The sequence below is a fragment of the Lycium barbarum genome, chromosome 1, assembly GCF_019175385.1.
Source record: "Lycium barbarum isolate Lr01 chromosome 1, ASM1917538v2, whole genome shotgun sequence".
Classification (NCBI taxonomy): Eukaryota; Viridiplantae; Streptophyta; class Magnoliopsida; order Solanales; family Solanaceae; genus Lycium; species Lycium barbarum.
In genome coordinates, this window is record NC_083337.1 from 163,931,886 (window position 1) to 163,958,066 (window position 26,181).

The 26,181-nt window shown below is 35.9% G+C and overlaps 4 protein-coding genes across 7 annotated transcripts; all 4 read right to left on the reverse strand.

Annotated features, from left to right (window-relative positions):
• Positions 1-896: 896 nt before the first annotated feature.
• LOC132604070 (OVARIAN TUMOR DOMAIN-containing deubiquitinating enzyme 6-like) lies at positions 897-8,440 on the reverse strand. Of its 4 annotated transcripts, none has more exons than XM_060317411.1 (9): positions 8,234-8,440; positions 6,635-7,611; positions 6,168-6,329; positions 3,745-3,822; positions 2,305-2,383; positions 2,033-2,178; positions 1,788-1,853; positions 1,518-1,695; positions 897-1,425 (listed from the first exon to the last, which is right to left on the reverse strand). In XM_060317411.1, exons 2-9 carry the CDS (start codon positions 7,310-7,312, stop codon positions 1,208-1,210), a joined length of 1,605 nt encoding a protein of 534 aa, XP_060173394.1. In that variant the 5' UTR covers positions 7,313-7,611; positions 8,234-8,440; the 3' UTR covers positions 897-1,207. The 4 variants fall into 4 exon arrangements, with proteins under 4 accessions (XP_060173394.1, XP_060173382.1, XP_060173386.1 ...); XM_060317399.1 differs by having other exon boundaries at positions 8,227-8,440; XM_060317403.1 differs by having other exon boundaries at positions 8,201-8,440.
• A 1,905-nt stretch (positions 8,441-10,345) lies between these two features.
• Positions 10,346-12,343, reverse strand: LOC132626177 (casparian strip membrane protein 3-like). The gene is made up of 3 exons (XM_060340952.1): positions 11,319-12,343; positions 11,092-11,215; positions 10,346-10,609 (listed from the first exon to the last, which is right to left on the reverse strand). Exons 1-3 carry the CDS (start codon positions 11,624-11,626, stop codon positions 10,394-10,396), a joined length of 648 nt encoding a protein of 215 aa, XP_060196935.1. The 5' UTR covers positions 11,627-12,343; the 3' UTR covers positions 10,346-10,393.
• A 2,500-nt stretch (positions 12,344-14,843) lies between these two features.
• Positions 14,844-16,579, reverse strand: LOC132604100 (neoxanthin synthase, chloroplastic). Its single transcript, XM_060317443.1, has one exon. It carries the CDS (start codon positions 16,480-16,482, stop codon positions 14,986-14,988), a length of 1,497 nt encoding a protein of 498 aa, XP_060173426.1. The 5' UTR covers positions 16,483-16,579; the 3' UTR covers positions 14,844-14,985.
• A 1,221-nt stretch (positions 16,580-17,800) lies between these two features.
• Positions 17,801-25,124, reverse strand: LOC132604108 (vesicle-associated membrane protein 714). Its single transcript, XM_060317454.1, has 4 exons — positions 24,788-25,124; positions 21,042-21,232; positions 19,757-19,920; positions 17,801-18,223 (listed from the first exon to the last, which is right to left on the reverse strand). The coding sequence occupies exons 1-4, from the start codon at positions 25,002-25,004 to the stop codon at positions 18,133-18,135; spliced, it is 663 nt and encodes a 220-aa protein (XP_060173437.1). The 5' UTR covers positions 25,005-25,124; the 3' UTR covers positions 17,801-18,132.
• Between the last annotated feature and the right edge of the window lie 1,057 nt (positions 25,125-26,181).

A 26,181-nucleotide genomic window follows, 5' to 3' on the forward strand; every position in this document is an offset into this window, starting at 1 on the left:
CATCTCAACTATTCCAAAATATATCAGTTTATGGAACCAATAATAAATACTTCAGCAGTTTTTTCCAATTTCTTTTATTGCTTTATAAGTACCACCAAAGTACTTGTAAGTAAATTTACCTCGTACTCTTCATTGTTGCTGTATGAGTATTAGTAATATTTATATTCCACCAAATAACTCAAAAATAAATTTAGAGACAATCTTTCTCGATAACTACAATATTTTTGCTATAGTGACATTTTTTTCAAAAACTTCTAGAAGAACTTCACAAAGATCGCTCCCCTTTAGTATTTTGGATTTGAGAAATAGTCTTAAATCAAGGGCTAGAATTGGGTTGACATGTTTCATGTATTTAGGTTGTCGAAGATGACCCCTAATTTATATGAACTGTTATGTACTTTCTGTTCAATAATTTAAGAAAAAATTAAGCAATAATATTGTGTAAAACTTAAAATTCCATACCTTTCTTTGTCCTCCGTAGTTTTTCTTTTTATTTTTGTTTTCAAAACATCATTTTACTTCATACGTCTTAACTTATCAGAAAAAAAGAAATTGCGTCGCGGAACATTTCATTATCATTCTACCTTTAAGCATTAGCATGCGAATACAAATACAAATACAAATACAAACCAGAAAGAACAAACACATTATAAGACCTGTTCCATGCCAATTTGATTTGATTTTCTTTAACTAAAAACAAACTTAGACTACACGTCCTTATCTCCTGATATAGCAACGGTGATGTAGAATCTTGTCTAAGCTAAACAATCACCTACTCTTAACACTCGAAAGAGTCATAAAAATACAACAGAGAAGCACACAACTATTTATACTATTTTCTACTAATTTTAAATTTCTCACCTAGCCCAGAATATAATACAAAATGCAACAACCAGCACTGAAACAGTTTCCACATTGGATGATTTTTGTGTTTTGATAGCCCCGTAATCTCTAAAGTGATGGACTGTGGCAACAAATTTTAAGCGAAAGCTTGTATCTTTGCCCAAATATGGCATTATTCACACACAAGTATTTGATATACCAACAGGAGGCAGCACTGAGTAATAGAACTTCAGAGTTGGCTGTTGAGTAGTAACATCTGGATAATCCATATAAGAGTAGTACTCTCAAGACAACAAAAGACAAAGCAAATACTTAAAACTAGACAAACATGAGAGAGTCGTCGATTTAACTCTTTCTCGGTTCCTCATTCAGTTGCTTTTCCTTTGCGCCTGCTGCTAGAGCTGGTTTCTATGAGATAACAAACCATAGAATCTACATCATCCCCAAATATGCTATAAGCCTCAATTACTCGTGGATAGCTGAAACCCATCGACAGCATAACCTGGATGCAGTCGCTGAAGGCAGAATCCGGCGAACAGGGTTCTCGTGCAGCTTCCTGTCGTTTCTCACTTCCTGATGACCCTGTGATTCGATATTGAAATTTTACGGTTCAAACCTCCATATTTCCTGACCTTACATCAATAGAAATGTAAAAAGTAAAATATCAAACTCACTAGTTCCTGAAGATGATGGCTCAGCATCAGATGTGGAAGATTCTCGACGACTAAGCTGTTGCCTGAACTTATTATCATGCGCAACATACTCAGCCCTGGAAGCCTCAATCACCATACGTTCCATCTCCTTTTCAGTGAGCTCAAGATCTGAGTAAAAGCGTCCTTCAGCTAGAAGCGCCTGAAATGAGACCATTTAGCCAAATAAAAACCCAGATGAAAGCCAAGTGTGCGGAAATTATTCATATGAAATTGAACTTTTAGGTACTTTACGTTATCAATCTGTTGGTCCTGTTGAGCTTTAATTGCAGCTTTTACTTTATCCTTGTCGACGTTTTTCTGCAGGAAAAAATATATACATGAAACTAACAGATAGTTTTGCGAAGAAAGAACGTATCATATTTAACAGACTACTGAAATGACAGTTCAAGGAAAAATACGTAAAGAATAATCACAGGCTACAAACTTAACTCCTACGTAAATATTTAACATGTTTGTTTGTAGATTAGAGAGTTTACCCCTCGCAGAGAGCTAAACCCAAGCCCGGCACCAACTGATAATCGGCGAGGATCAACAAGGGAGTTGTAATGATTTCCATGATGATAACTGAGACGGATAGGAGGGCTGTCTGAGTTGTAACTTCCATGGAACGTGTTCATTGGTTCTGCATCAGTAAATTCCCCAATTTAACACAAGCAGCCAACAGATACAAGCCCACAAAGCTCAGCATCACAATCACCACATCATCTCATTACAAAAAGAACAATCAAAAGTCAAAAAGAGAATTTACCAATGCTGTAAGAGTATATATGGATAGGGCGATTATACATCTCAGATAATGCTTGAATTTCCACATTGTTGCCGTAAACCTACAACCCAGTAATGAGAGCATAACTCCGGTTATTCTAACAAGGAATTGAAAAACAAGGAAAGATATGCACACAGATAGATAATCGATAAGCAAAACAGTATCCATCAATGTGACAAATAGCAAAAGGTCTAAAAAAAAATGGATATTTTCAGTCCAAGTGAATTCTTTACTCTAACCATTTAGTAGAAAAAGAAGTATAAGAAAAAACAAGCAGCATATGTGCTCTAGAAATCCATTGATAGACAATTGGCCCTGGAAGCTCATTTGGAGAACAAAACTACCTCTAAAAGTCATATGTTTTACCTTATTCAAATAAATAAGGTCATATGTTTCACTTGGACAGCTCTATATGAGGCTTTTCTTACTAAAGACAACCTGATGAAAAGGAAAATTCAGCTTCCAAGCAGATGCCATATGTGCAGAAATGAGGTTGAAACTAACACTGCAGGCATCTCTTCCTTCACTGTGAAGTGGCCTCAGAAATCTGGAATCTGTTTTTTGCCTCTTTGATCTTAATTGGACCACCCCCCTCCAGTGAGGGAGGCTTATGAGAGCTGGAATCTATGGAGAGTTGACAAAGCCATCAAGAAGATCTGGAACATGGTAGCAGCTTGTATATTTTGGTGTATCTGGTCAGCAAGGAATAGGAGACGTATTGATGGGGAGTCAACTCCTTTAGGTTTTTTGAAAGCAAGGCGTACTGCCAATTTGTTTAGATGGACCAAGTTGGTCACTGTTGGTAATGCAGAACAACTTTTGGATTTTACTAGCTCATTAATTCTGGCTTAGATAGTTTTAGTCCAGCCAACCGTCTTTTTTTTAAGCTCAAATGCCATATCTTTTTTTTTAAAAAAAAAAAAAAAAAAAAAAACTTAAACAACAAAAAAAAGATCACCACTTACTTCATCAAAAGAAAAATCACCACCCCAACCTCAAAAAAGTAAGGAACTGAATATAATGGATAGTAAAATGCACGAGATAATCATATGCATTTTAAAGAAATTAGCAAATAAGTAATAGTAGAATGTAGCCGTTAGAGTTTCAAGCAGTTCGAAAATATTCAAAAAAAAAACTAGAGAAAAGTGAATTCACATAGTGTAACCAGATCTTTTTTCACTGGGAAATCCCATATCATTTTGCGCATTCACTCAAGTTACACTTCACGCAGTTTCGAGAAAAACAGACCGTCTCTGATGACCATCATCTACAAAATAGCACCATCCTTAGAAATGCTCCCAAGTCCAAATAACATTTCTTTCAGTTATGTGTAACAAGTGCTCCAATTCTGCTTGCGACCGGCTAAGACAGAAGCAACAAAACTATTCAGAGAGATAACTGCTGAATAACCACATGACGTACCTTGTCTCTCCTTTTTCTCTTGCAATAGGATGTGAATCCTTCAGTTATAAACTGAGAGAAGTGGTCTCTTTCGCGCTCCTACAACAAAAGATACTCGACAAATTAATAAAGATACAGTAAATAAGTTATTGGGTTGTGCAGAAAAACCAAAAAAATGATTAAAAACCAATGAACCAACTTACACAAGATAAGTTCTAATTGAGTGATCAGACATGATGATAACCATAATATTCTTTTATTTTCTCCATTAAGTAGTCGGTATCAAGGGAACATGAGGATACAAGATTACTCAACAAGCACATAAAATTTAAGCAAACTTTCGACACTGACTTGTTAAGTGCAAGAAGCCGACATGATGAAACAGAAACCAAACAGTAACACTATGCACATGTAACACCCTCTACATCTTCCATCACCCCTGCCCCAACCAGAAGAGGCATAATAACCTTGACCCAATAAATTGTTAAGTTAATACTCCCTCTGTTTCAATTTATGTGAATTTATTTGACTGGGTACGAAGTTTAAGAAAGAAGAGAAGACTTTTAAACTAGTGGTGCTAAATGAGTCACATATATTTTTTGTGGCTATAAATCATTGCATATAGGTAGCTTGTTTCCAAATATAGAAGGGGGTCATTCTTTTTGGCACGGACTAATAAGGAAATATGTTCATATAAACTTAAACGGAGGGACTCCGGAGTATAATTTTAGATTTAGCCCCCACTTGGCTAGGTGAGGTTTAGTACCTTAACTAACTGTAGAAAGGGACGCTCCACTTCTAACGCTATATGGACTGCAAACTTCCTTCCACTAGAGTCTAGACGATTAATAGTGGGAAATGGTTACACATTACTCAAGATACCACCAAAAGAAATTGGAAGAGAAAGCAAAAAAATAAAGTCTCTTGCAAAATTCAGAATGTTTCCCTCTTAGAGGGTAACCACCAGAATTTATAAATCCCTATTACCACAAAGTAAGCCCACCCCCGGCCCCCAAAAAAAAAAAAAAAAAAAAAACTAAAGCCCATCCTTGACCCTGCACATCATATGCAGAATCATAATCAGATCACTTAAAGAATAGGTATAGGAGGATAATTTTTGTGACAAAAGAAAGCTAATGCGATCCAGGTAGCATGATAAAAAGAAGCTGGGGAACAAAGCATGAGAATATCATCGGAAACAAGCCCGCCAAAAAATTCTGGTGGTGAATAAATAAACACTAAAATGCTACTACATCAAAATACTAGTTGTCCCTTTTTTTTCTTGGGATAAATGCTTTTGTTGCTTCTTCGCCTTCCTAGTCAGTCAATTAGTCAATCAACTAAGCCAATCCCAATTATGTGCCGGCTAAATCAATCTTCTGTATTTATTTTGCTCTATTCGGGAGGCCATGTGATGGAACGTCTATCCCATTTTACACTACACTTGAATGTCGATAGGGCGCGTCTAGATTAATGCCCCCAACAGATTTAACGTTTAAAGAATTCATCAAAAACTAATTTTTAAACTGGCGGTCAACCTACAAGAACCCACTAACCCTCCTCCTCTGGGTTCCGTTCTACATAACAATTTTCTTCTCTAGACGGTTTTTCAAATTTACTTGATAATTCAAATATCCTATCATGAATTCCAATCACTAACTTAAATATCCTTCAATGATGAATTAGTTAATCAGAGAAAAAAATCGTGGCAGAATAAAACTGATGTTTAAAATTTTTTCTTGACAGAATAGACATAAGAACCATTCATATTCACTCTCCTGAGATCTGAAAGGAAAACCTGTCTTAAATGTCTACGGAGTGGCTATAGATGGGAAGATGAAATTTCATGTCTATTAACCCATTATAAAATGCTCTCACCATCTCTACAACACAGCATTGCGCAAGCGCAGGTGATTGGAAGGACTTGAACAGTCGGCGGCGGGTTTAGGGTACAAGCTATGGGTTCATAGGTACTCAGTTTCTTTTACCCAAACCTTTGTTATGTAGCAAGATATATACAAAATATCCATACATATTCAATTGTGAACCCAGTTATTATTGTATATTAACTTGAGATCGCAATAGTAACCATAAACTTCAAATCCTAGATCAGCCGCTGACAGGACTCTACCTCCACAGCAAGCATAATGTACTACTCCTACATTTATTCTGCCAGTGCACTCTTTCTATTCTCAATTGTACCAGGCCACTGTCACCTTCATTTTACAACTAAGAAATCAACAAGGAGAGAACCAATAAAACTGATGGCCTCTGACGTAAAACCAAGATGATCACTTCATCTCCCCATCTAATGGCATGTTAAGAAAGCACATTTCTAGATGAAACCAAAATCAAGTGCATAAAAGTTGTCAACCTACCAAAGAATGAAAAGAAAGTCGACAAATAAATCGTACTCATGACAGAATGTTTAGTAGAAAAATTACCATGTAGTCGATGCACATCTGCCTGACCAAATCATAAGCTTCAGAATCACCATATACTTGGTCAGCAACTGCACGGAAGAGGCAGTTCCCATCTTCCCGCATTTTCTTAACTTCTAAGCCTTTGGCTCTTCTTATATCAATTTCAAACTGGTGCTCTCTCTCCTAAAACAAGATGAAATTTTCAAGTTCTCAATTTCAGATATGTGCACTAATTTCCGATAGTCGGATAACTGTAGCTTGTAAATTACTAGATAAATCATCCTTTACTCATGCTAAACTACATGATCACAATGACCATTCCAACAGTAACTAACTGTTCAGGATGCACAATTTAGCACAGAGGAATGATGTTGCTGATGATATGTGCTTAAGAAATAAACCAATAATCAATTATATTCTTATGATGGATAAGAGGAGCATAAACTGCAGTCTTCATCAGTTTCTAGAAGATAAGTTTTTGGACTTACCACATCATTGCGTGAGGATCCAAAGTTGGGATTCTGCTCATCTGCACTATTATAACCTTCACTTTCGCAGTGTGACCGCGGAGAGGATGGCCTAGATCCATTAGGTGAAGTCCTAGTCGACACATTAGGCTGCCCAACAAATTCCCTAGATGATCCTATCCGTACTGCATTTGAACTGCCCAATGAAAATTTCCTTGGACTAGGGCTTAGTGAAGCAGGTTTAGGAGGTGGGACAGGTGGTGGAGGTGGAGGTGGACAAGAACTACCTTTAGCCCCCGGCACAGAAGTTCCCTCATTTTCCACTACCTCAACTCTTGAACCACTAGATCCTTTTACGGAGTCCCCGCAGACAAAAACACCATCACTTATCTTCTCATTGTCAATAATCTTTTCTTCAGGGAGAGTCCGGTCACAGCCAAAGCTTTGTACTGAAGCGTCATCATCATCACCTTTGTGATTCAAGGAACCAACTGAAAACTCATCCAAGGCAATCGATTCCGGAAATTCTCCCACCAACTCATCATCTTTCGGAGCTGATAGTACTTGACTAGTGCTAGAAGCCTGTGGCTGTGTTAAAGCTGAAGAAGAGGCAGATGATCCAGGGTGTGAAACTGACGACCTGTTCTGGTTTGACGACGACGATGAAGTAGAACCTCGCTGAACAAGTATCCTTGTCATTTTTGTTGCCCTACTTCAACTAGAGACCCACAGAACAATCACACTGCCTTTACCCAAATTAGAGAAACACTTTCAATTTATCTCGCTTCCTGGCATTTGGGGCGGTCACACCAATACCTTTGCTGAATGATTTCTTGCAGCAGCAGCAGCTTACTTCCTTTTGATCCTCGCGAACTACTTTCTGCATTCCCCTAAAAATTCTCATGAGAACTTCACTTGCAAAAATCTTTTTTGAAACAACAAGGCCTGTTCTCTTTATGTTCCTTGAAATTTCCCAAAAGTAAGCCACAAGCTTAAAGCTGCAATTAAGACCATCTAAGCATCACACACAAAGAAAGTTAAAAAGTAATATTACTCTATCACTTAAACCACAAGAACATCAATATCAATCAACTACCCCCTCCCACCCAAAATAAGCATAAAAAAAACTGTCCCAAAATAAATGTCACCTTAGGGATTCAAGACAAGTTTTTTCAGTCTCAAAAAAACATCTAGTAAGAAATAGGGGTAGTCCACATTCTATTTATTGATTTCTTAATGGGCGTGATCACTTATTTTGGGACGCAAGGAGTATTTTTCAATCCCCAAACAAATCAAGACAGATACATTAATCGTCTTTAACCATGCTCCTCTACGGACCCAATTCATTCCATTGTTTTCAAATTTGTTAATAGATCTCACATTTATATGACATACAAGTCTCTAAGCCAACAAAAGAACACAGCTGGCAAATAAGGAGAATACATCAAAATATTAGTCATTCTAGGTTGAGAAGAAAGAAAAGCCTAGAGACAAATTAGATAAAATCCCACAAAATATCGTCAAACCATTACAGTCACAAACATTCAACAATAAAGATGAAGATGCATTAAAGGAACAAGAAGTTACAAATAGAGTTGAATTAGGTAACTCACGACAGACCGAATTGAAGCAGAAATTCGCAGTGGTTAGGGTTTACTATATATATATATAATATGTGAAAGGAAAAAGTGGATGCGATTATCTTCCAAGCGAAGGAAGACACTGTGTGTGTGTGTGTGTGTGTTTGTCAGGTGGAAAAAATGGGAGAAAAAGATGAGGAGGAATGAACACGTCACTTTGGAATTTTACTGGTAAATCTGTTGGAGCCCCGTGAAGTGGTTTACACATGTCCAATAGTGGCAGCCTCACTGCATTATTTTCACATGCGGAATGAAATGAGAAAATTGACTAAATTTGACTACGAGAATTATTCACTTTTTTTCAAAAAAAAAAAAAATACTTTATTTGAGGATCAGCATTTGGTTTCAAGTTATATTTGAAATTTTATTTTCACTTTACATTCAAACAATTAAGTAGGTGTTTGTCTATTAAAACCAAATATTTTTCACTTTATTTTGAATTATGAAGTTGGAGTTGTATTTGATTATAATTTTTGCAAAAAATTTTTGATTATTTGAATGTACTGAAAGTAAAAAAAGTGTAAAAACAGAGTTTTAGGTGTTTTTCAAGTTGTACTTAGAATTTTTATGGTCAAATGTTGGTTTTCAAATAAAGTAAAAAAAAAATCCGGAAAAAAGTGAAAATTTCTTATGGCCAAACAGGTTCTAAATATTATTTTTTTTAACAATCCTATAGCCCAACACAACTCCAACTTCAAAATTTTGGAATAAAATGAGAAATATTTGATTTCTATAGCCAAATGCCTACTTGATATCATAAGGTGGTCTTAAACTTTTATCATTGCTTAAAAAATCTTTTAAAAGATACATCCAGCTTAAATTTTACTAGTCATATTGTGTGCATAAGTTAGTTGTGTCGATGAAATAGGGGTTCGCAATATTTCAATAAATTATACAGGTTGAAAAAGATGTAATATGTTGCCCATTTAGTTAGACTGACTTATTTTTTAAAAACTAATCATAATCAGATTTAATTATATCTTTTTCATAGTAGTAATTTAACATCATGTATTTTCAGTTGGGAAGTTGTAGAATATTATTGGTGGGGTGGAGGAGTCGTGAAAAATTGAATATACATTGTATGTGCAATTTTTGTCGACGAATCACAACTTGTGAATAATTTAACACAATAAGTAAAATGAATATTATCAAATCTTATCCGTTTATCATAACTTGCGATAATCGGGCATTATGCGACTTTCTGCCTCGTAACCATTGAGCAGGTTTGTTGCATTTGACATATTGAAGAGACTCAATAAATCCAAGACCATCTCTTATAAAGATCATTCTTGTAACTCGCCCCAAAGAAATATTTTCAGTCTTTGCTTTCAATTTTAGCATTAAAGTATCAATCCCTAGTATTGTAGGGTTGTTCAACCCAAAACAAAAATGGAATCAAACTAAAGAAAACCAATACTTTGACTGGATTTTTTTTTTTTTTGGTTAAAGATTGGATTTGATTTGATATTGCACTAGAAAAAAATCAAATCAAATCCATATATAAGAATATTTAATTTTCTATATATTCTTAAAATCTTATATAGAATTTTTTTAAAGGATATTTTTATGAATATTTGTATTCCAAGGTGTAATATTCCATAGAACTATTATAGTGTCAAATTTTTTACTTTTAAATAAAACTTGATTTAAACGTACATAATTATTTTTATATCAAATATCTCTTGAAATGCTTCCATATTTTTATTCTTTTATATTTTCATGTCAAGTACTTATTAAATCTTATATTTTTTCATTTTTGAGACCGTAACATTAAATGGAGATGAGATTGAAGTCGAACAACAACAACAACATACTCAGTGGAGGATAGGTTGTATGATCTTACCTTACTTTTATGGAATAGAGAGGTTGTTTTCAATAGTCCCTCGACTATGAGATTCAAGTCGAAATAATGTCAAATTGCTTACTCAATAAAAAATGGAGAAATTAACAGTGTGAGTCTTGATGTATTACGGAAGGGAGTAAGCAACTTGACGTCCAAAAACTCAAAACAACTGATATGCAATTTCATTACAATAAAATCAAAATGAAAAACACCAAATACAAAGCACAACATAAGATAGATATTAAGATATGCAGTTCATAACAAGGTAACACCAGCAACTCCAACTGTTCGTTTGTCCTAATGGCTTCGAAGAGCCACGGCAGAGCAAACAACAAGTAAGATGAGGATGAATGCTGCAATGAAGGAAGCCACCACTGCGCCGCTCACTTGCTGGCAGAAATCGCCAAACTGTTGGCATATCGCCCGCCATTGTGTGGTGGGGTTGCCGTAGTGTGCTAAGTACACTATGGCAGTTGCCGCAGCTGCTGCGGCTGTGGTAAATGCAACCATTACCTGCAACAGTTTTTACCTTCAGTTAGAAATACACAATTGAACATTTGTTCATTATTCAATCTCATTACAACATTGGTTGGCAAGAATTTTCTTATTAGATTTATGTTGTGATCACTAAAACTCACATCTTTAATTTCTTTCTACTCTTTATTAGAAGCACCTGAACAGGACATGTGCCTGAATTGATGTAATTCAAAGTTGATTAATTAGTGGCACTGACCTATTAAAGATCATCAAAAGCTGTGTAGAACACATTACAGAAAAGGATGTAGACGCTTTTCGCTTATCGGGAATTAATTTGATTAATCTTCGAAGCTAAATGTGATTAGATTAATAGCTGAACATTTTAAGATAACATCTATATATGTATTCAAAAAGTGTACGAAAATTACTATAGGTTGCAAGAAAATTTATGTCAATATGATGAAAAAATATATTTTAAAATGATAGTTAATGAGACGGAGGAATTATGTTTTAGTTACGGTGTCAAGAATTGAAAGCAGAAGTTTGACTCCAACTAGATGTGGTCGAACAATGCCAACAATGGAGAAAGGCAGAGAGAGGACAAGGTATGCACTTGCAATAGCATTTGCCACCACAAAATACCTGAAAATCAATCAAATGCAACAGTCTTATCAACTAATTTTCGGGAAAATTGTATAGGAAATTGAAATTGAAAAAGAGTATTTATGAATTTAAAATAACGTACGGCAAAGCGGGGAGATCATCATAGCCAGCTTCGAACTGAAAGAACTGAGTGAAAAGAGGAAGACTTTCCTCAGATGTTGCCATAGTAGTTGCTGCAGCCAGAGCAGCCACAAGTGCACAAAGTCGCAAAATAAAGTCGAAAATAGCAACCCCTCTTCTCCATCCTCCCTTTTGATTATGAGGAATGGCTTTTGTGGTAGCTACAGTTGTGGCAGCTGCAGCTGCAGCAGCAGCAGATGATTTTTGCTTGGTGGACTCTGTTTCAGATACGTTGATTGCTGTTTCACAGCTAATAGATTTTGAGTCCATTGTTATATTCTTGGGGGATGTATGTGAAATTTGAGATAAGTTCTTTAAAAGAAGTTATAAGAACTTTTTTCACGTTATAAAAGAAATATGAGAAGGTTGGAACTATATTAGATGAGTAAAGAAGGGGGGGTGTATGTAAGAGGAAGTTACTGTTATTTGCGTTATGAATGAATTATGAAGGGCTGGGAATATATACATGAGTATTAGAGGAGGGGGGTGGGGATAGAGAACATGGATTAGTTAGAATGAAGCGGTTGGGAATACTTTTTTTTTTCTCTTAACAAGGTTGGTGTTTGTACGAACACAATATATGGAGTTGTTACAACTAGAACTAGAACTCTTCAACTTGGAAAATATTGATGTATTTCTTGACTGGATATGAAAAGCAAAACCAAATTTAATTCTACAAAGAGTGCCACAAAAAAAGTACTATGTTCACCCAAAAAAGGAACAGTTAAATTTGTTTAGTGGTTTAAAGGATACGTGATTTAATTTTGTTATAAGCAGTGAAAATAAGTTAATTAAAATGATAATAGATGAATTGATTGACTAAAAGAAATTAGATATAAAGCAATTCAGCTAGGCTTGAATGGTGCTGGAAGCAAATTTGATAGGTTTGTATCGGTGGACCTGTAAAGCCCTTAAACTTTCTAAGAACAAGTATAATAAGCCGGAGCAAAAGAGCAATTTAAGAGATTAAATATGAACAGCGAAGCTTGTAAGAATAGGGTGTAATCAGTGTTATTCGATTATCCTTCTTTCGGGCTGTTAAGCTCCTTTTATAATACAAATACATGAACTCTTTAATCAGTAATTGAATCCTAATAATGAATAATAATGAGCAATTAATATTGCCTTTAATACTAAATCGTAACGTCTGCTTCAGTTCCGGTTCGGTCTTGTAACGTTATTCTGCTATTACTTATCCTGTGTGACTTTTCCTTGTAATTTGACTCTGGATGCAACCGAGACTTCTTACTCGTATTAAATACTGCTGCAACTGGAACATTGTTCCTCTGCCACGTGTCCCAATACTGTTTCGACACGTGCCAAGCTGTATTTTGCCATGTATACAGTGTGAAAACTTATGGGTCATCAAATTTTGTTACGATCGATCTTTAAGAAACCTGTAGCTGGCCATGTGTAAGTAGGCGTTTGGACATGCGATTTCATCTCTTGATTGAGATTTCAAATTTTCTATATGTAAAAGTTGACCCATAAGTTTATATTTTGTAAAAAAAAAAAAAAATCTCTAAGTTAGTAGATATATTTACCAATCATGTTTACCAGCCATTTATACCAAAAATTAAAAGATCTACAAGTTGGTGGTATATTTATAACAAAGTTACTCTTACTAATCATGTTGGAGGATTATATTAAAGAGTAGTTACATTACAACTCATGTTCAATTTTTCATTTTATTGAACTAATATTTAATCAATTGATGTTGTATTTTTTAGAAAGGTGTTTAGTAGTGTATCAATTTTGTTATAAATTATGACTTGCTCATTTGGTAAGATTGTATAAAAATTGAAAAAGTTTTGATGGTTTTTACAACTTGTGGGATTTTTATGTCCATAAAAAAATACAACCTAAGAAATTCAAATTGCATGTCCAAACATGATTTCATTTCATGATTTCAAATCATATCCAAACAGTTTCTAAATTATGAAGTATTAGTACATGGGAAGTACCTTAACAATTATGGATTTGAAAGAGAGAGAGAGAGAATGAAATTTTGAAAGTAAATTCATTTATTAAAACTGCTAGTATGTAATAATATCAAGTTAATACAGTTTACAAAGTTAGCTATAGATGGAGCAAAAAGAACTTTTGTGTAACTCAACTTTTCCCTAATTTACACAAAAAGAACTTTTAGGAAATAAGTCACACCTCAACTTTACCACTTTAAAATAATGGTTGTTTTTCCGAATAGTTTATCAAATTACTCTAAGCTTTCATTAGCTTCTGATTCTATTAACCTCACACGATAATTTTATCGTCTTTTCTCCCTTTTTATCAAACTTTGATCGTCTTGCCCGCTTCTGAATTTAGCCTAATTGGTGAAGGAGCCTAAAATTAGTAAATCCTGTTCAGTCCTTCCTTTAAATTTAAATTAGGGAAAAGGGTCAAAAATGTCCCTTTACTTTGTAAAAAGGGTTAAAAATATCTTTCGAACTAATTTTGGGTCAAAAATATCCTTCCCTTCATTAAATTTTTCAAATATACTCCAGTCTTAACGGAAATCCGCACCATAACCCAATTTCATTTTTAAACCCGCTTCATTTAAAACTGACCCCAACTACATAAAAAACCCATATGCGACCAACTTGTTCCCGAGTTCTATATTTGGAGCCACTAAGCACAGGAGCGGGCAACCCTTATGCGTTTTTTACGTAGTTGGGTCGGTTTTAAATGGATCGGGTTTAAAAATGAAATCGGGTTATGTTGCGGATTTCTGTTAAGATAGGGGTATATTTGAAAACTTTAATGACAGAACGGGTATTTTTGACCCAAAATTAGTTCAGAGGATATTTTTAACCCTTTTTCCAAAATAGAGGCGCATTTTTTTGACCCTTTTCCCTTTAAATTGCATATAAAACATTCTCAAAAGATCTGATGGAACAGCTCATTTCCTTGGGTAGTAGGTGTTTGGGGTTGAGGCTTTTAAAAGGACAGAGTGGAGCAGTTCATAAACCAAGCTTGATTAGAGACCTTCATTTGCACAACCCACTCCATTAGAATAACAAAAGACACATTTAACTTTCTTAATAGTAGTTTATTTGTTAAGCATAAATCCTTCTTCCCAATTGACAATTAATGATTAATAACACTAATGCTTTCCTGTATTATTACACAAAAAAATATTATTCAGCTAATTCATAGTGTTTGGGAACTATAACAATTAGCGAATGCTTCCAAAACTTGGGATTAGAGGCCGCCTCTGAACTTTTGCCCTATGCGTCGACAACCATATATTGTATATTTCAAACTTGACAACCATATATTGTATATTTCAAACTTGATGAGTATGTACGTAAAAAAAAATACATAGAGAGCAATACAAGCATCGTGCTGCTAGGCGAACTGTCTGAGTTTGACCAATGGTGACGATTTCATGTTTATCGTGACCACAGAGATCAAATTGTATCACATATCTAGAGCAAATAGTTCTCATTTCTCTTTTGCCTTTCTGTTGGACTTTTTTGGACAAGAATGAAATCCGCCAAGTAAACTGCCATAAGAGAACCAAGGTATTGGAATCATGCAACGTATAACTTTTCTTTCACTTTTGCATTGAGAAAAGATGAAAATAATCTAAGAAATTAAAATGAAGAAAACGATTCAACCCTCCACATTCAAAGGCTCTCTACTGCTAGATTGCCAATCATTCTAGCCAATGGCACCGGGCATTTTGTAACAATATCCAACCTAGCCAAATTTGAGGCATGCCCAAAAAGGCCCAAGCTAAGTATAGCAAGTTCTTTGACAGACAACCTTGAAGAAAGGAACCCTTGCCAGTATTTAGGATCAAGATCAAAAAAAGCATCAAACAATCTCCTAGTCCCTTTCAAATCAAGCTTCAACAAAGTCTCCATCCCAAATGAATAACATTCTCTAACACATCTTTTCTCCAAAGGCCACAAACCATTCCAAACTTTGTGATAAAGTTGAGACCCTCTTATCATTCTAGTTGAGCCAAGGCCCTCAACGATGGCCTCGGCTAATACTGGTGCCAAGGCCATGCTCCGAGCCACCATGTACCCTGTCGATGGGTGAACTATCCCCGAATTCCCACCAATTGCCATAACGTTTTGAGGGATCCGCGGAAGTGGTCCTCCCATAGGGATCACACATTTCTCTTCCTCAATAACACATCTCACTTTGATTCCCATATGCCTTAATCTTGCTACCATTCTCCTTTTCACTTGCATATACGATAACACAGGCCGACTCACCAAAGAAGTCTCTTCCAAGAAAACTAAATTTTTATCAAATGGCATTGCATACAAGAATGTTGGTTCTTTAGTATTATTCACCCTCAAGTATGGCTCATTACCCAAATGAGAATCCCTCCAATCCATAAGCAACATTTTATCTAAATCAAATGGATGATTATCCACTTCTGCTAAAATCCCATGTGCAATTTGATAACCATGGTTTCTTCGCTTGTCATATTCTATAAAAGGACTAGCAAAGCCACTTGCATCCACAATCAAACTACCCTTCATCTTCCTACCATCATCACATACAATTGTAGACTCAAATTCTTCATGCTTCACCTCCCAAACTTTAGCTTTATAAAACTTCACTCTGTTTTCAACACAACTATTTAACAATTTCAACTTCAACATCTTTCTACTGACTCTACCATATGGTCTGTCCAAATACTTTGTCTTGTTATCATTTATATGAACACAAGTCAGAGGCCACTTATGATCTAAACAATCTTCAAGTCCTAACTTCTCAAACTCATCAACCCAAGCACCATAATTATTTGGCCACATGGAAAGTGGTGAAGGGTCAACACAACATACCTTAATACCATATTTAGAAACTTGCTCAGCTAGCCGGAGCCCCGCAGGGCCCGCTCCAATGATGATCACGTCGAATTGAGCCCGGCCCGAATTAGGATCAACCCATGAGATGTTAACATCTAAAGACTCTGGCTTTGATGTGGGTGTTAAATCAAGAAAGCTACAAGAAATTTTACTACTTTTGTTTTTGTGATGAACTTTTCTTGAAAAATTATGGGTGGTTGGTTTCAAGAAGGGGTAATTCAGTTGGAAAATAGACTTGTTAGGTATAGGAGAGGAAAGTAAAGGAGATGGAAAAGGCCTGAGAAGAGTTTCCATTTTTAAAATACTGTAAGATGGACAATGGTTAAATATGGAGGGAGGTGATATAGTGTGAGGAAGTGGAGCTTGTAGAAATTGAATACGGCACAAGGGAATCACTAGGCAATAGAAAATATTGATGCTTTTAGGTACCAAATTTGGCTTATATAGCCAAAGGAAATAATAACAAAAGTAGCTCATCAAGTGGAATCTTTATAAGGCTAATGAGGACATTTCCCACTTTCCAAATCCCTGCTATTCCAAATTTTCTTTGTATTAATCTAAAAACTCTGAAAATTTTAGTAGTCTAGTTGATTGACTATTTAAATTTTTATCTTATTAGCGAGAGTTCGATTCTCCACTTTATGTTCCCTCTCCATCTTCCCTTTCCAAAAAAATCTAATAACCCGAGCGGCCGAAAGAATTTTTTTTTTTTTTTTTGTCTCACTTTTATGGTATTTCCACTTGTTCCTTTTTTTTTTCCTTCTTTTTTTGGGTAGAAGTTTTCAGTTTCTAGAGTCGCAGCTTATTCTTGTTTAAATTACAACTTCTTGTTTACATAATTTGACTGGCAAACATGAAAAATATTACTACAATTGAGGATTTTTCATTCTACATGTCCAATAGCAAAACCGAATCCTCCCAAGGAAAATGGGAAAGTTGGGGTAAAAATTTGAGACCTTGTATGTCTACTACAAAAAATTGGTGAAGCTTGCAATGAGGGAGTTAAAAGATTGTAGCCAATCTCCACCACTTCGATACTAGTTATGTTACAAGTAGAAATTTAAATTCGGTGGTTCGTTAGCCAACTTTTTCATTACCAAGCACTAACAAACATAGTGATGCATGCATCTGTCTCGTAGTTAGTGCATGGACGGCAAGTATGTCTGGGCCGTTTAGTGGAACTGGGCCCCCCCATAACCATTTTCAACACGTACTAGTCACCACGTGGCAAGTTAAGACCATTTTGGTTAGTTGATTAGGCAAGCTGGCCAATTCACAGTAGTTCGAATGCTCATTGTGAAGAGGCAGAAAGGAAGATAATTTGGCATAATGCCATTCAGCCCAATAAGAACAGTGAAGTGATGACACTTTCCTACTTAAATTCTTTTTAGTTACGCTAAGAACATCACAATTATCTTAATTTTTGGGAAAGGGAGATCCAAAAACTTGGCATTTGCAAAATTCCAAATTACCGGGGGAATACATACCCTTAACTAAAAGGCAATCCACTTCCTAGGCATTAGAACTCGTAAAATACGTCCCAAAAACTAAAACTATTGCTAAGCACTAAGCAATATCTATACACAGATACAAAACTCTCAGACACCATGTATTTGAAAAAAGTGAAGCGACATGGTAAATATTTGCTAAAGGTGAAGTCACAACACAACATTATATTTACAAACAGGCACTCATGTAAGTATTGAACTTACCAAATATCTACAAAGACATAACATGGAAGACCTAATACATGCTTTAAGCAATTTAGGAGTCCACCAGAACATTTACAAAATGGAAGAGGCAAAAGCCCTTGTCAACAACAATACAAACCTTATCATTCTTTTCCGCGCAACTACTTCTAAAGGTGTCAGAATGACAATCCACTGGATGCATTTGGAAATATGAACCACACTGAAGCATCTATGGCGTTCCTTACCAGAGAATTCATGATCTGCAGGAAGGTAGGGTGATGCCTCCACAACAAGCAGCAATTATCAAGTAAAGGAAGAGCACAATCAGGCATGTTAACAAACCCCTGTCATGAATAAAAGTTACAAGCTCAGATTGACGAATATAAGAGACCAAAAGGCTTCAAACTAAGAACTTTCTTGGACAAGAAATGCCACGTGTTGCATATCTTGATGTAATTAGACTAGTTGAATTAAAGATGGATTAGTCCCTCCAACAGTTATGCTTCATAAAGGAGCTCACACAAAGTTGATAGAAGTATGAAACAGGCACCACCAGTTGCAAGCAAGCCAAACTGACCCCAGTTGGACATAACTTGCATAAGTTTTTGAGATATATAGAAATATGAATGAAAGTGCAAATTGTAACTTTAGCTTGATGGACTATCCAATTCAATCTAATCAAGCCAGATAGTATAAGAAATGATGCGCTTTGCCTAATTTATTTCCTTTTTAATTAAATGTAAATCCACACAAATCCAAAATACCGTTTTACGACCTATAATCATATCTAGAAAGGTGTTCTCCTTCAACAGTTGTAACTTATGCCCTGTGTTCCACAGGCAACACATCTGCAATGCAAATTAAAAGGAAAGAAAGAAAGGGAACCAAAAACACGCTAAGCTTGATCAGCTAAACTCAGCTTGACCTTTTTTGTAGTCAATATAAGAAGCTGGTGTGAAATTCAACATAGCTAATCACCAATGAACAGACTCAGGCTTAATGATTTAATCTTTTATTTCAAACTAAGCATGAACCAACATAAGCTGTAAGTAAAAAGCCCATTAAATAGATCTTGCGCATATCTATACGGAAAAAGGTTAGGGTTTGATATAAAGGTATTCCTCATGCGTAAGAAAGAAACCAGAATTACGTGTTTTATTGAATGTTGATGGTATTAAGCAAGATTTACCGGGATCACTTTCTCTGTTTAAATTTCTTACTACATACATCCTCAAACAGTGTTGCCAAAAACAAAAGCAAAGAAAAACAACAGGGTCTATCAAAAACAAAAACAAAGAAAACAACAGGGTCTATCACAACTTCATGTCAAAACACAACTAAAGCATGCTCTTCAAGGAAGAAAAGTGTTAAAAATAAATATGTAATACAAGAAAAAGTAAGCTTTAAACACAGACAGAAGCTTTACGTACAAACAAATTGAAAAAAAAATCAAGTAACTTAATGATATACCATAAATACATAATACTGTGTCAATCACGTTCAAACTACAAAGTGCAGTTTCACATTTCTAGTCAAATTTATTAACTAGTTTTCTGATGGCTTAATAAATTTCGATATTTCCTATTCCTCAATAATACCATCCATATATTTTCTTCATGATAAACATTTTTTATAGCCAAAATCAAAATAACTGAATTAATGATTAACGTATTGCTTTGCCAACTGTAGATAATTGTCTAGTAAAAAACTTTTCAAGACGAAAGCCCAGGGCTGCTGAGCTTGCCTCAGCGCAAGGTGTATGCACTGAACATCTCAGTTTGCACTGCAACTAACTTTAGAGCTTAAGCGCACTTCAAGTACGAATTTAGCAACACTGATGTCATAGCATTATTAGCACAGAAATAAAAGATACTTACAGGAGCTTCGCGTTTTTCATCCAAAGAGCTCTCCTAAGGCGTTTCGACTGTTTCCTGAAGTGAAATGCACTGTCTTGCATTGTTCCTGTTTTGTCAACGAGTAGCTCAATCCGATCCCCTCTTTCAAGTATTTTCTCAATATTATCAACCATGATGGTGCGTATCTGGACGAAAATTGCAGTAGTTTACTTTTAGGATAGTTGCAATACATGAAACGGTGGTGTGTGTGTTTTTTTTTTTTGGGGGGGGGGGGGGGGGGTCGGGGTGGTGATGTTGAAAGAAGGAAGCAACAGTAGCATATCACAATGTAAATGCAGTATAAGAATCATCAGGCCAAAAGGGTAAGAACTGAATACATGCATCAAAATAATGCAATAGAGCCAGAATCACATGACTAGGTACCAATATAGGGTATAATATTTCTTTCCTTTTTTTTTTTTTTTTTTTTTTCTTTCCTTTTTCTACCACAACTTCTATTGTAAGATAAAACTGTCGCATTATTTAGTTTACTACAGCAAGACATCAAATGGTCATGAATGGTATTCTTTCCAATTCATTTTTACATGGTGGTGTTTAAGTGGGCATAGAGTTTAAAAAATAGACATTTGGCACAAACAGTGCCCTTAGAACTCGTGTTCCTAAGCATGCCATGACATTTCTGTGGGTATAAGAGCATGTCATTAAAGGTAAAACAGGAAGTCTAAAGTTAAAAATTTCCAACTAAGAAAAGTCTCTTTCTGGAACAACAGATTAAAAAGGAAGGAGTATCATAAAAATGGAATAGAGTGAGTATATAGTTGGCAAAGGTAATTGATTGGTTCCGGATGAGACATTAGGATCATTAATTGCTTCTCGAGTTTTATGAAGTTTGAGATAATAGCCAGACGATAACTTGAATCAAAGGCATTCAAATATCAAAGGATAAGTAAGTGTGCAGGGGAAAGTGTGCAGGGGAAAGGAGAAGTTATTTTGGCAGTGATTGAGTGTTGGAAAATCATCATTGATGGTTGAGAGTTAAACACTTTCACAATTTCTTAATTGAAACTTGTTACACAATTGTACTGTAGCCTGTAGGAACTCATTTAGTTCCCAAGCATATAAAACCTTGGATAATTTAAAAAATTGTGGATGCCTTGGACAGTTAATGTATGCATCCATAGACACAATACCTGAAGCACAACGGACAGATAAAAGAAAAGACAAACAAAAGAAAACAACTGGAGCTGAAACAAAAAAACTTATACTTCAACCCGCTAGGGCGCAAGTAAATAGAAAAGATACTTGCCTCACCAACTTCTCCTCTGACACGATTTAGTGTATCTGCACTGGGATTACTTGAAAAGAACTCCATTTGCTGATGTAAGACCCTTGAGAATTCATCATTCATGGCATAGGCAGGAGCATAAGGAGCCACCTTGCCGTAGTTCTTCATGAACCTCATCTGAATATCCTCTAAGTATGAGAATGGAATCCTCCCTAAAACAGCATTCTTTGTTAGTGACAGACAGTAAAGGATAACTCAAATGACTAACAGAATTCTCAGTCCTTCACGAAAGATATCCAGAAAATATTAGCCAACAATATTTCTTTCTGTAAGCGCTGAAAGATGCTCGTTAAAAAGAAAAGTGCGGAAAGATGAAACTAGGGAATTCAAAAAGGCATCTGTAATTTGCATATGGAAATAGGACAATCAAGTGTGTTTGGGCCAACCAGAAAATGAGAAGCCACACTAATTAGCTTCTGTTTGCTCTTTGAAGCCATAACACTTGGTCCTTTCTGATATCGAACAACAAAGAGCGCTAAAACCCAACACACACAAAAGCTTTGAAAACCTGAACCCAAGTTATCTCCAGTCCATTATTCAAACTTCAATTATTCCTAGCAAGCTAGTTTCACCGATTTAGTAAACCAAGAAATATTCAAAAGACAGAATCCTGCTTAAAAAGGCAAATTCCTCAAATTCCACGTTGAGAGGTGACATGAATATAGGGCAAAGAAATTCATTACATTATAGTTTTAATAATCCTATTGAATAGCACAATTGGATTAGTCAATAAAGTAGAAGTAAACTGGAATCTCATAGATAACAGTGTACTCAGCCCCCCCCCCCCCCCCCCCCCCAAAAAAAACAAACACACCGATATCCACATGCTTGTGCGAAAAAACAAGTACAAATGGAGTTAGCTATATATATTTTTTTTCATAAACCACACTCAATTCAGAAGCTCACGACATTTAAATCTTTGATCTGTCACTAACTGTACTCATGGACGGAAGCCAATTCCAAATTTTAAGAAAATGAACAAGGAATACCATTTTATCCACTGGTTCGTAACAGGTGCGAACTTAAAAACTTAATAACAACAACAACAACATACCCAGCAGATTCCCACGATGTGGGGTCTGGGGAGAGTAGAGTGTACGCAGACCTTACCCCCACCTTAAAAGGTGAGGAGGCTGTTTCCGAAAGACCCTCGGCTCAAGAGAGAACAAGACAAAAGGTCAGATAAGGACAAGCATAACAAAACAATAGAAAATGAGAAGCAACAAAAGCGAGAGAGTCCTGATACACAGTAGCTACCATATATAAATAAGATACTCGAAGTATAAGACCTAACAATATAAGCAGAAATCGGATGGCAATAAACGAATGAGCAAACTACAACTACTAGGACGAAAGAAATAGGCGAGACTACATCCTAGCCTTCTGTCCTAATCTGAGTCCTTCACAACCTCCTATCTAAGATCATGTCCTCGGTAAGCTGAAACTGCGCCATGTCATGTCTAATCACCTCTCCCCAATACTTCTTTGGCCTACCTCTACCTCTCCTGAAACCGTCCACAGCCAACCTCTCACACCTCCGCACTGGGGCATCTGTGTCTCTCCTCTTCACATGTCCAAACCATCTCAGCCTCGCTTCCCGCATCTTGTCCTCCACCGATGCCACTCCCACCTTGCCCCGAATATCTTCATTCCTAATCCTATCCTTCCTAGTGTGCCCACACATCCACCGCAGCATTCACATTTCTGCAACTTTCATCTTCTGAACATGAGAGTTCTTGGCTGGCCAACACTCCGCCCCGTGCAACAAAGTCGGTCTAACCACCACTTTGTAGAACTTGCCTTTAAGTTTTTGTGGCACAGTCTTGTCACACAGCACTCCAGAAGCGAGCCTCCATTTCATCCATCCTGCACCAATACGATGTGAAACATCATCGTCGATCTCCCTGAATAATAGACCCAAGATAAAACTTCCTAAACTTCCTTTCTTCTAGATAGATGGCCTGGGTAACAAGCCTCACTTCCTCGCCAGCCTCATATGGTACGCCACTGAACTTTCACTCCAAGTACTCTATCTTGGTCCTACTCAACTTAAATCCTTTAGACTCCAACGTCTGTCTCCAATCCTTCAGCTTAGCGTTAACTCCGCTACGAGTCTCGTCAATCAAGACTATGTCATCCGCGAACAACATACACCAAGGCATCTCACTTTGTATTTGTCGCGTTAATCCATCCATTACCAAGGCAAATAAAAACGGGCTAAGAGCTGATCCCTGGTGCAACCCCATCAAAATAGGGAAGTGCTCCGAGTCTCTTCCTACTGTCCTTACCCTGGTCTTGGCTCCATCATACATGTCTTTTATTGCTCTAATGTACACCACAGGTACACCTTTAGCCTCCAAGCATCTCCATATAACCTCTCTTGGCACTTTGTTGTAAGCCTTTTCTAGGTCGATGAATACCATGTGCAAGTCCCTCTTCCGCTCCCTATACTGCTCCACTAATCTCCTTACAATATGAATGACTTCTGTAGTCTAGCGTCCCGACATGAATCCGAACTGGTTCTCTGAAATAGACACACCTCTCCTCACCCTCATCTGCACCACCCTTTCCCACACTTTCATAGTGTGACTTAGCAGCTTGATACCTCTATAGTTGTTGCAGCTTTGAATGTCGCCCTTGTTCTTATACAAGGGAATACTAAATCAACATCTGCTCATGGAGCTGTTCAGGATAAAATATTCCTGATTACTAAGGGGCTGTTTGGTTTGAAGACAAGTTATGCTGGGGTTAGTTATCTGAGATTAGTTATCCTGGTATTATTCTTATTGATCTCGGGATTATTATTCCACCATCTGGCAGGGTTAACTAATCCTGGTACTATTGCTAATCCTGGTATAAATTATCCCAGTATTAGTAACCAAACAAGGGATAACGCCATACTAAATTCTTATCACAGGCCTATTTATACTTGTCCAACATGCCAAACGACCCTGAAGGTAAACCCCAACATACAGGTATAATTGTGTTCCTAGCTCAATAATTCAGATTAATTTTACAGCTGGAGCAATAAATGGATCGAAAACAGAACAAATAAGGAAGCATTACAAAAAAAAAATTCCCAACTATACGGAATTTATACTCACTTCTAAAGGTATCATTGGCCATACAAGGGACATGTTTAATTGTGCTACTAGCTCTATATTCAAATTAACTTTACAAGTGAGTAATAAATCGATCAAAAAAAGGAACTTTACAAACAAAAAAAAAAAAAAAACACGAAAGAAAGGGAATTTATACTCACTTCCAAAGGCACCATTGGTCATACAAAGGACAGGTATAATTGTGTTCCTAGCTCAATAATTCAGATTAACCTTACAAGTGGAGTAATAAATTGATCGAAAACAGAACAAATAAGGAAACTTAACATAAAAAAAAATTACTATTTACTACCAAAGAGAGGGAATTCATACTCACTTCCAAAGCTATAATTGACCATACAAAGGACAGGTTTAATTGTGTTCCTAGCTCTATAATTCAGATTTTCACAACTCGAGTAATAAATTAATCGAAAACGTAAATGCAACAAAAAAATTACTACGAAAGAGAGGGAATTGATACTCACTTTCAAAGGTATCGTTTTGCCATATAAAGGACAGGTATAATTGTGTCCCTAGCTAGGTCTATAATTCAGATCAGTTTTACAAGTGGAGTAATAAATTGATCGCAGAGAGGGAATTAGTACTGACTTCCAAAGGTATCGTTGGCCATACAAAGGAAGGAGAGTCCATCTGATCGGAGTATATGGAAAATATATCGATCTTGTGAGAAACAAAGCCGAGATTCCGTTTCACTTGGAATCTTCTCCAATATTCGCCGCGCCACCGCACCTGTGTTCCCCGTAACCGCACCGAACTCCGCCAACACTGTTGTGCCTCTCGCTACAACCGCATACAGTATCGCCATTGAATACTCTGAAATTTGAGAATATACGTACGTATTCAAAAGTAGAGACAATTCGAATTGTAGATTTGTTTCGAGTTTTAGGACTGAATTGGCAAACGCTCACCGTAAAGTCTACGTAGGTTTTGGCTGTCCTACCTGTCCTCTTATTTTTTTTTTTTAATTAAATTTGTATTTATTTTCTACTATTTAGTTAGTTTTTAATTAGAATTTTATATTTATTATGTTTAAATAAATACAGTATGTACATTCAAATATTGAAAAATAAACAGTCTTAATCATTCAGTGTTCAGACCTAGAGACAACATCTTAATGATTCAGGTGTGCATTCAGATTCAGACGTCTTAGAGCCTGTTTGGATGGGTTTATGCCTATAAGCTGTTTGCAGCTTATAAACTAAAAAAAATAAGTTGGGGTAGTCAAACTTATTTTTTTGGGCTTATAAGCTGTTTTCAGCTTATAAGCTGCTTTAGATAAGTTAAGTCAAATGAGCCCAATTATTTTTTTGAGCTTATTTTAAGCGCAAAATGACTTTAAGCTGGTCAGTCAAACACTCAAAAAAACTTAAAACAGCTTATAAACAACTTATAAGCAACTTATAAGCCAATTCAAACGGGTTCTTAATCTTAATGAAAACAAGTGAGGCCTTAGTGTTTAACTTTTGAACTTGATAGGTCTAAAATAAATCATAAAAAAATTTGTGGCTAAAATCATTTTGTTAAAGGTATAAATGTAAATTTAAAGTTGAATTTTTACTAAATATAGAAAGATGTCATTCTTTTTTTAACTGGCTAAAAAAGAAAAATCGTCCTATAAATTGGGACGGTGGGAGTACTGGTTAAGTTTTAATTCCACCTTTGGCTAAGAGAAAAAAAAAAGATTATTCAAACTTATCAAATTATATTAATTAATCATGATTAACTAATTGATTAGTTCTTAAAATATATAATGATTAGTCATGATTAATTAAGTGGCAGGATTGTAAATAAACATTATGTTATCTGTTCATTGTGTTAACGTAAATATTAAAATATAGTGTGAATAGCTTTTTTTCTTCTATTATATTCAAGCATCATAATGGGATTGATTAACCTTCATTTTTACTTGTACGAGATTATTCAGTAAATCTATTACTTTTTATAGATGTTGGGTTCATGATCGAACTAAAAATGAGATATTT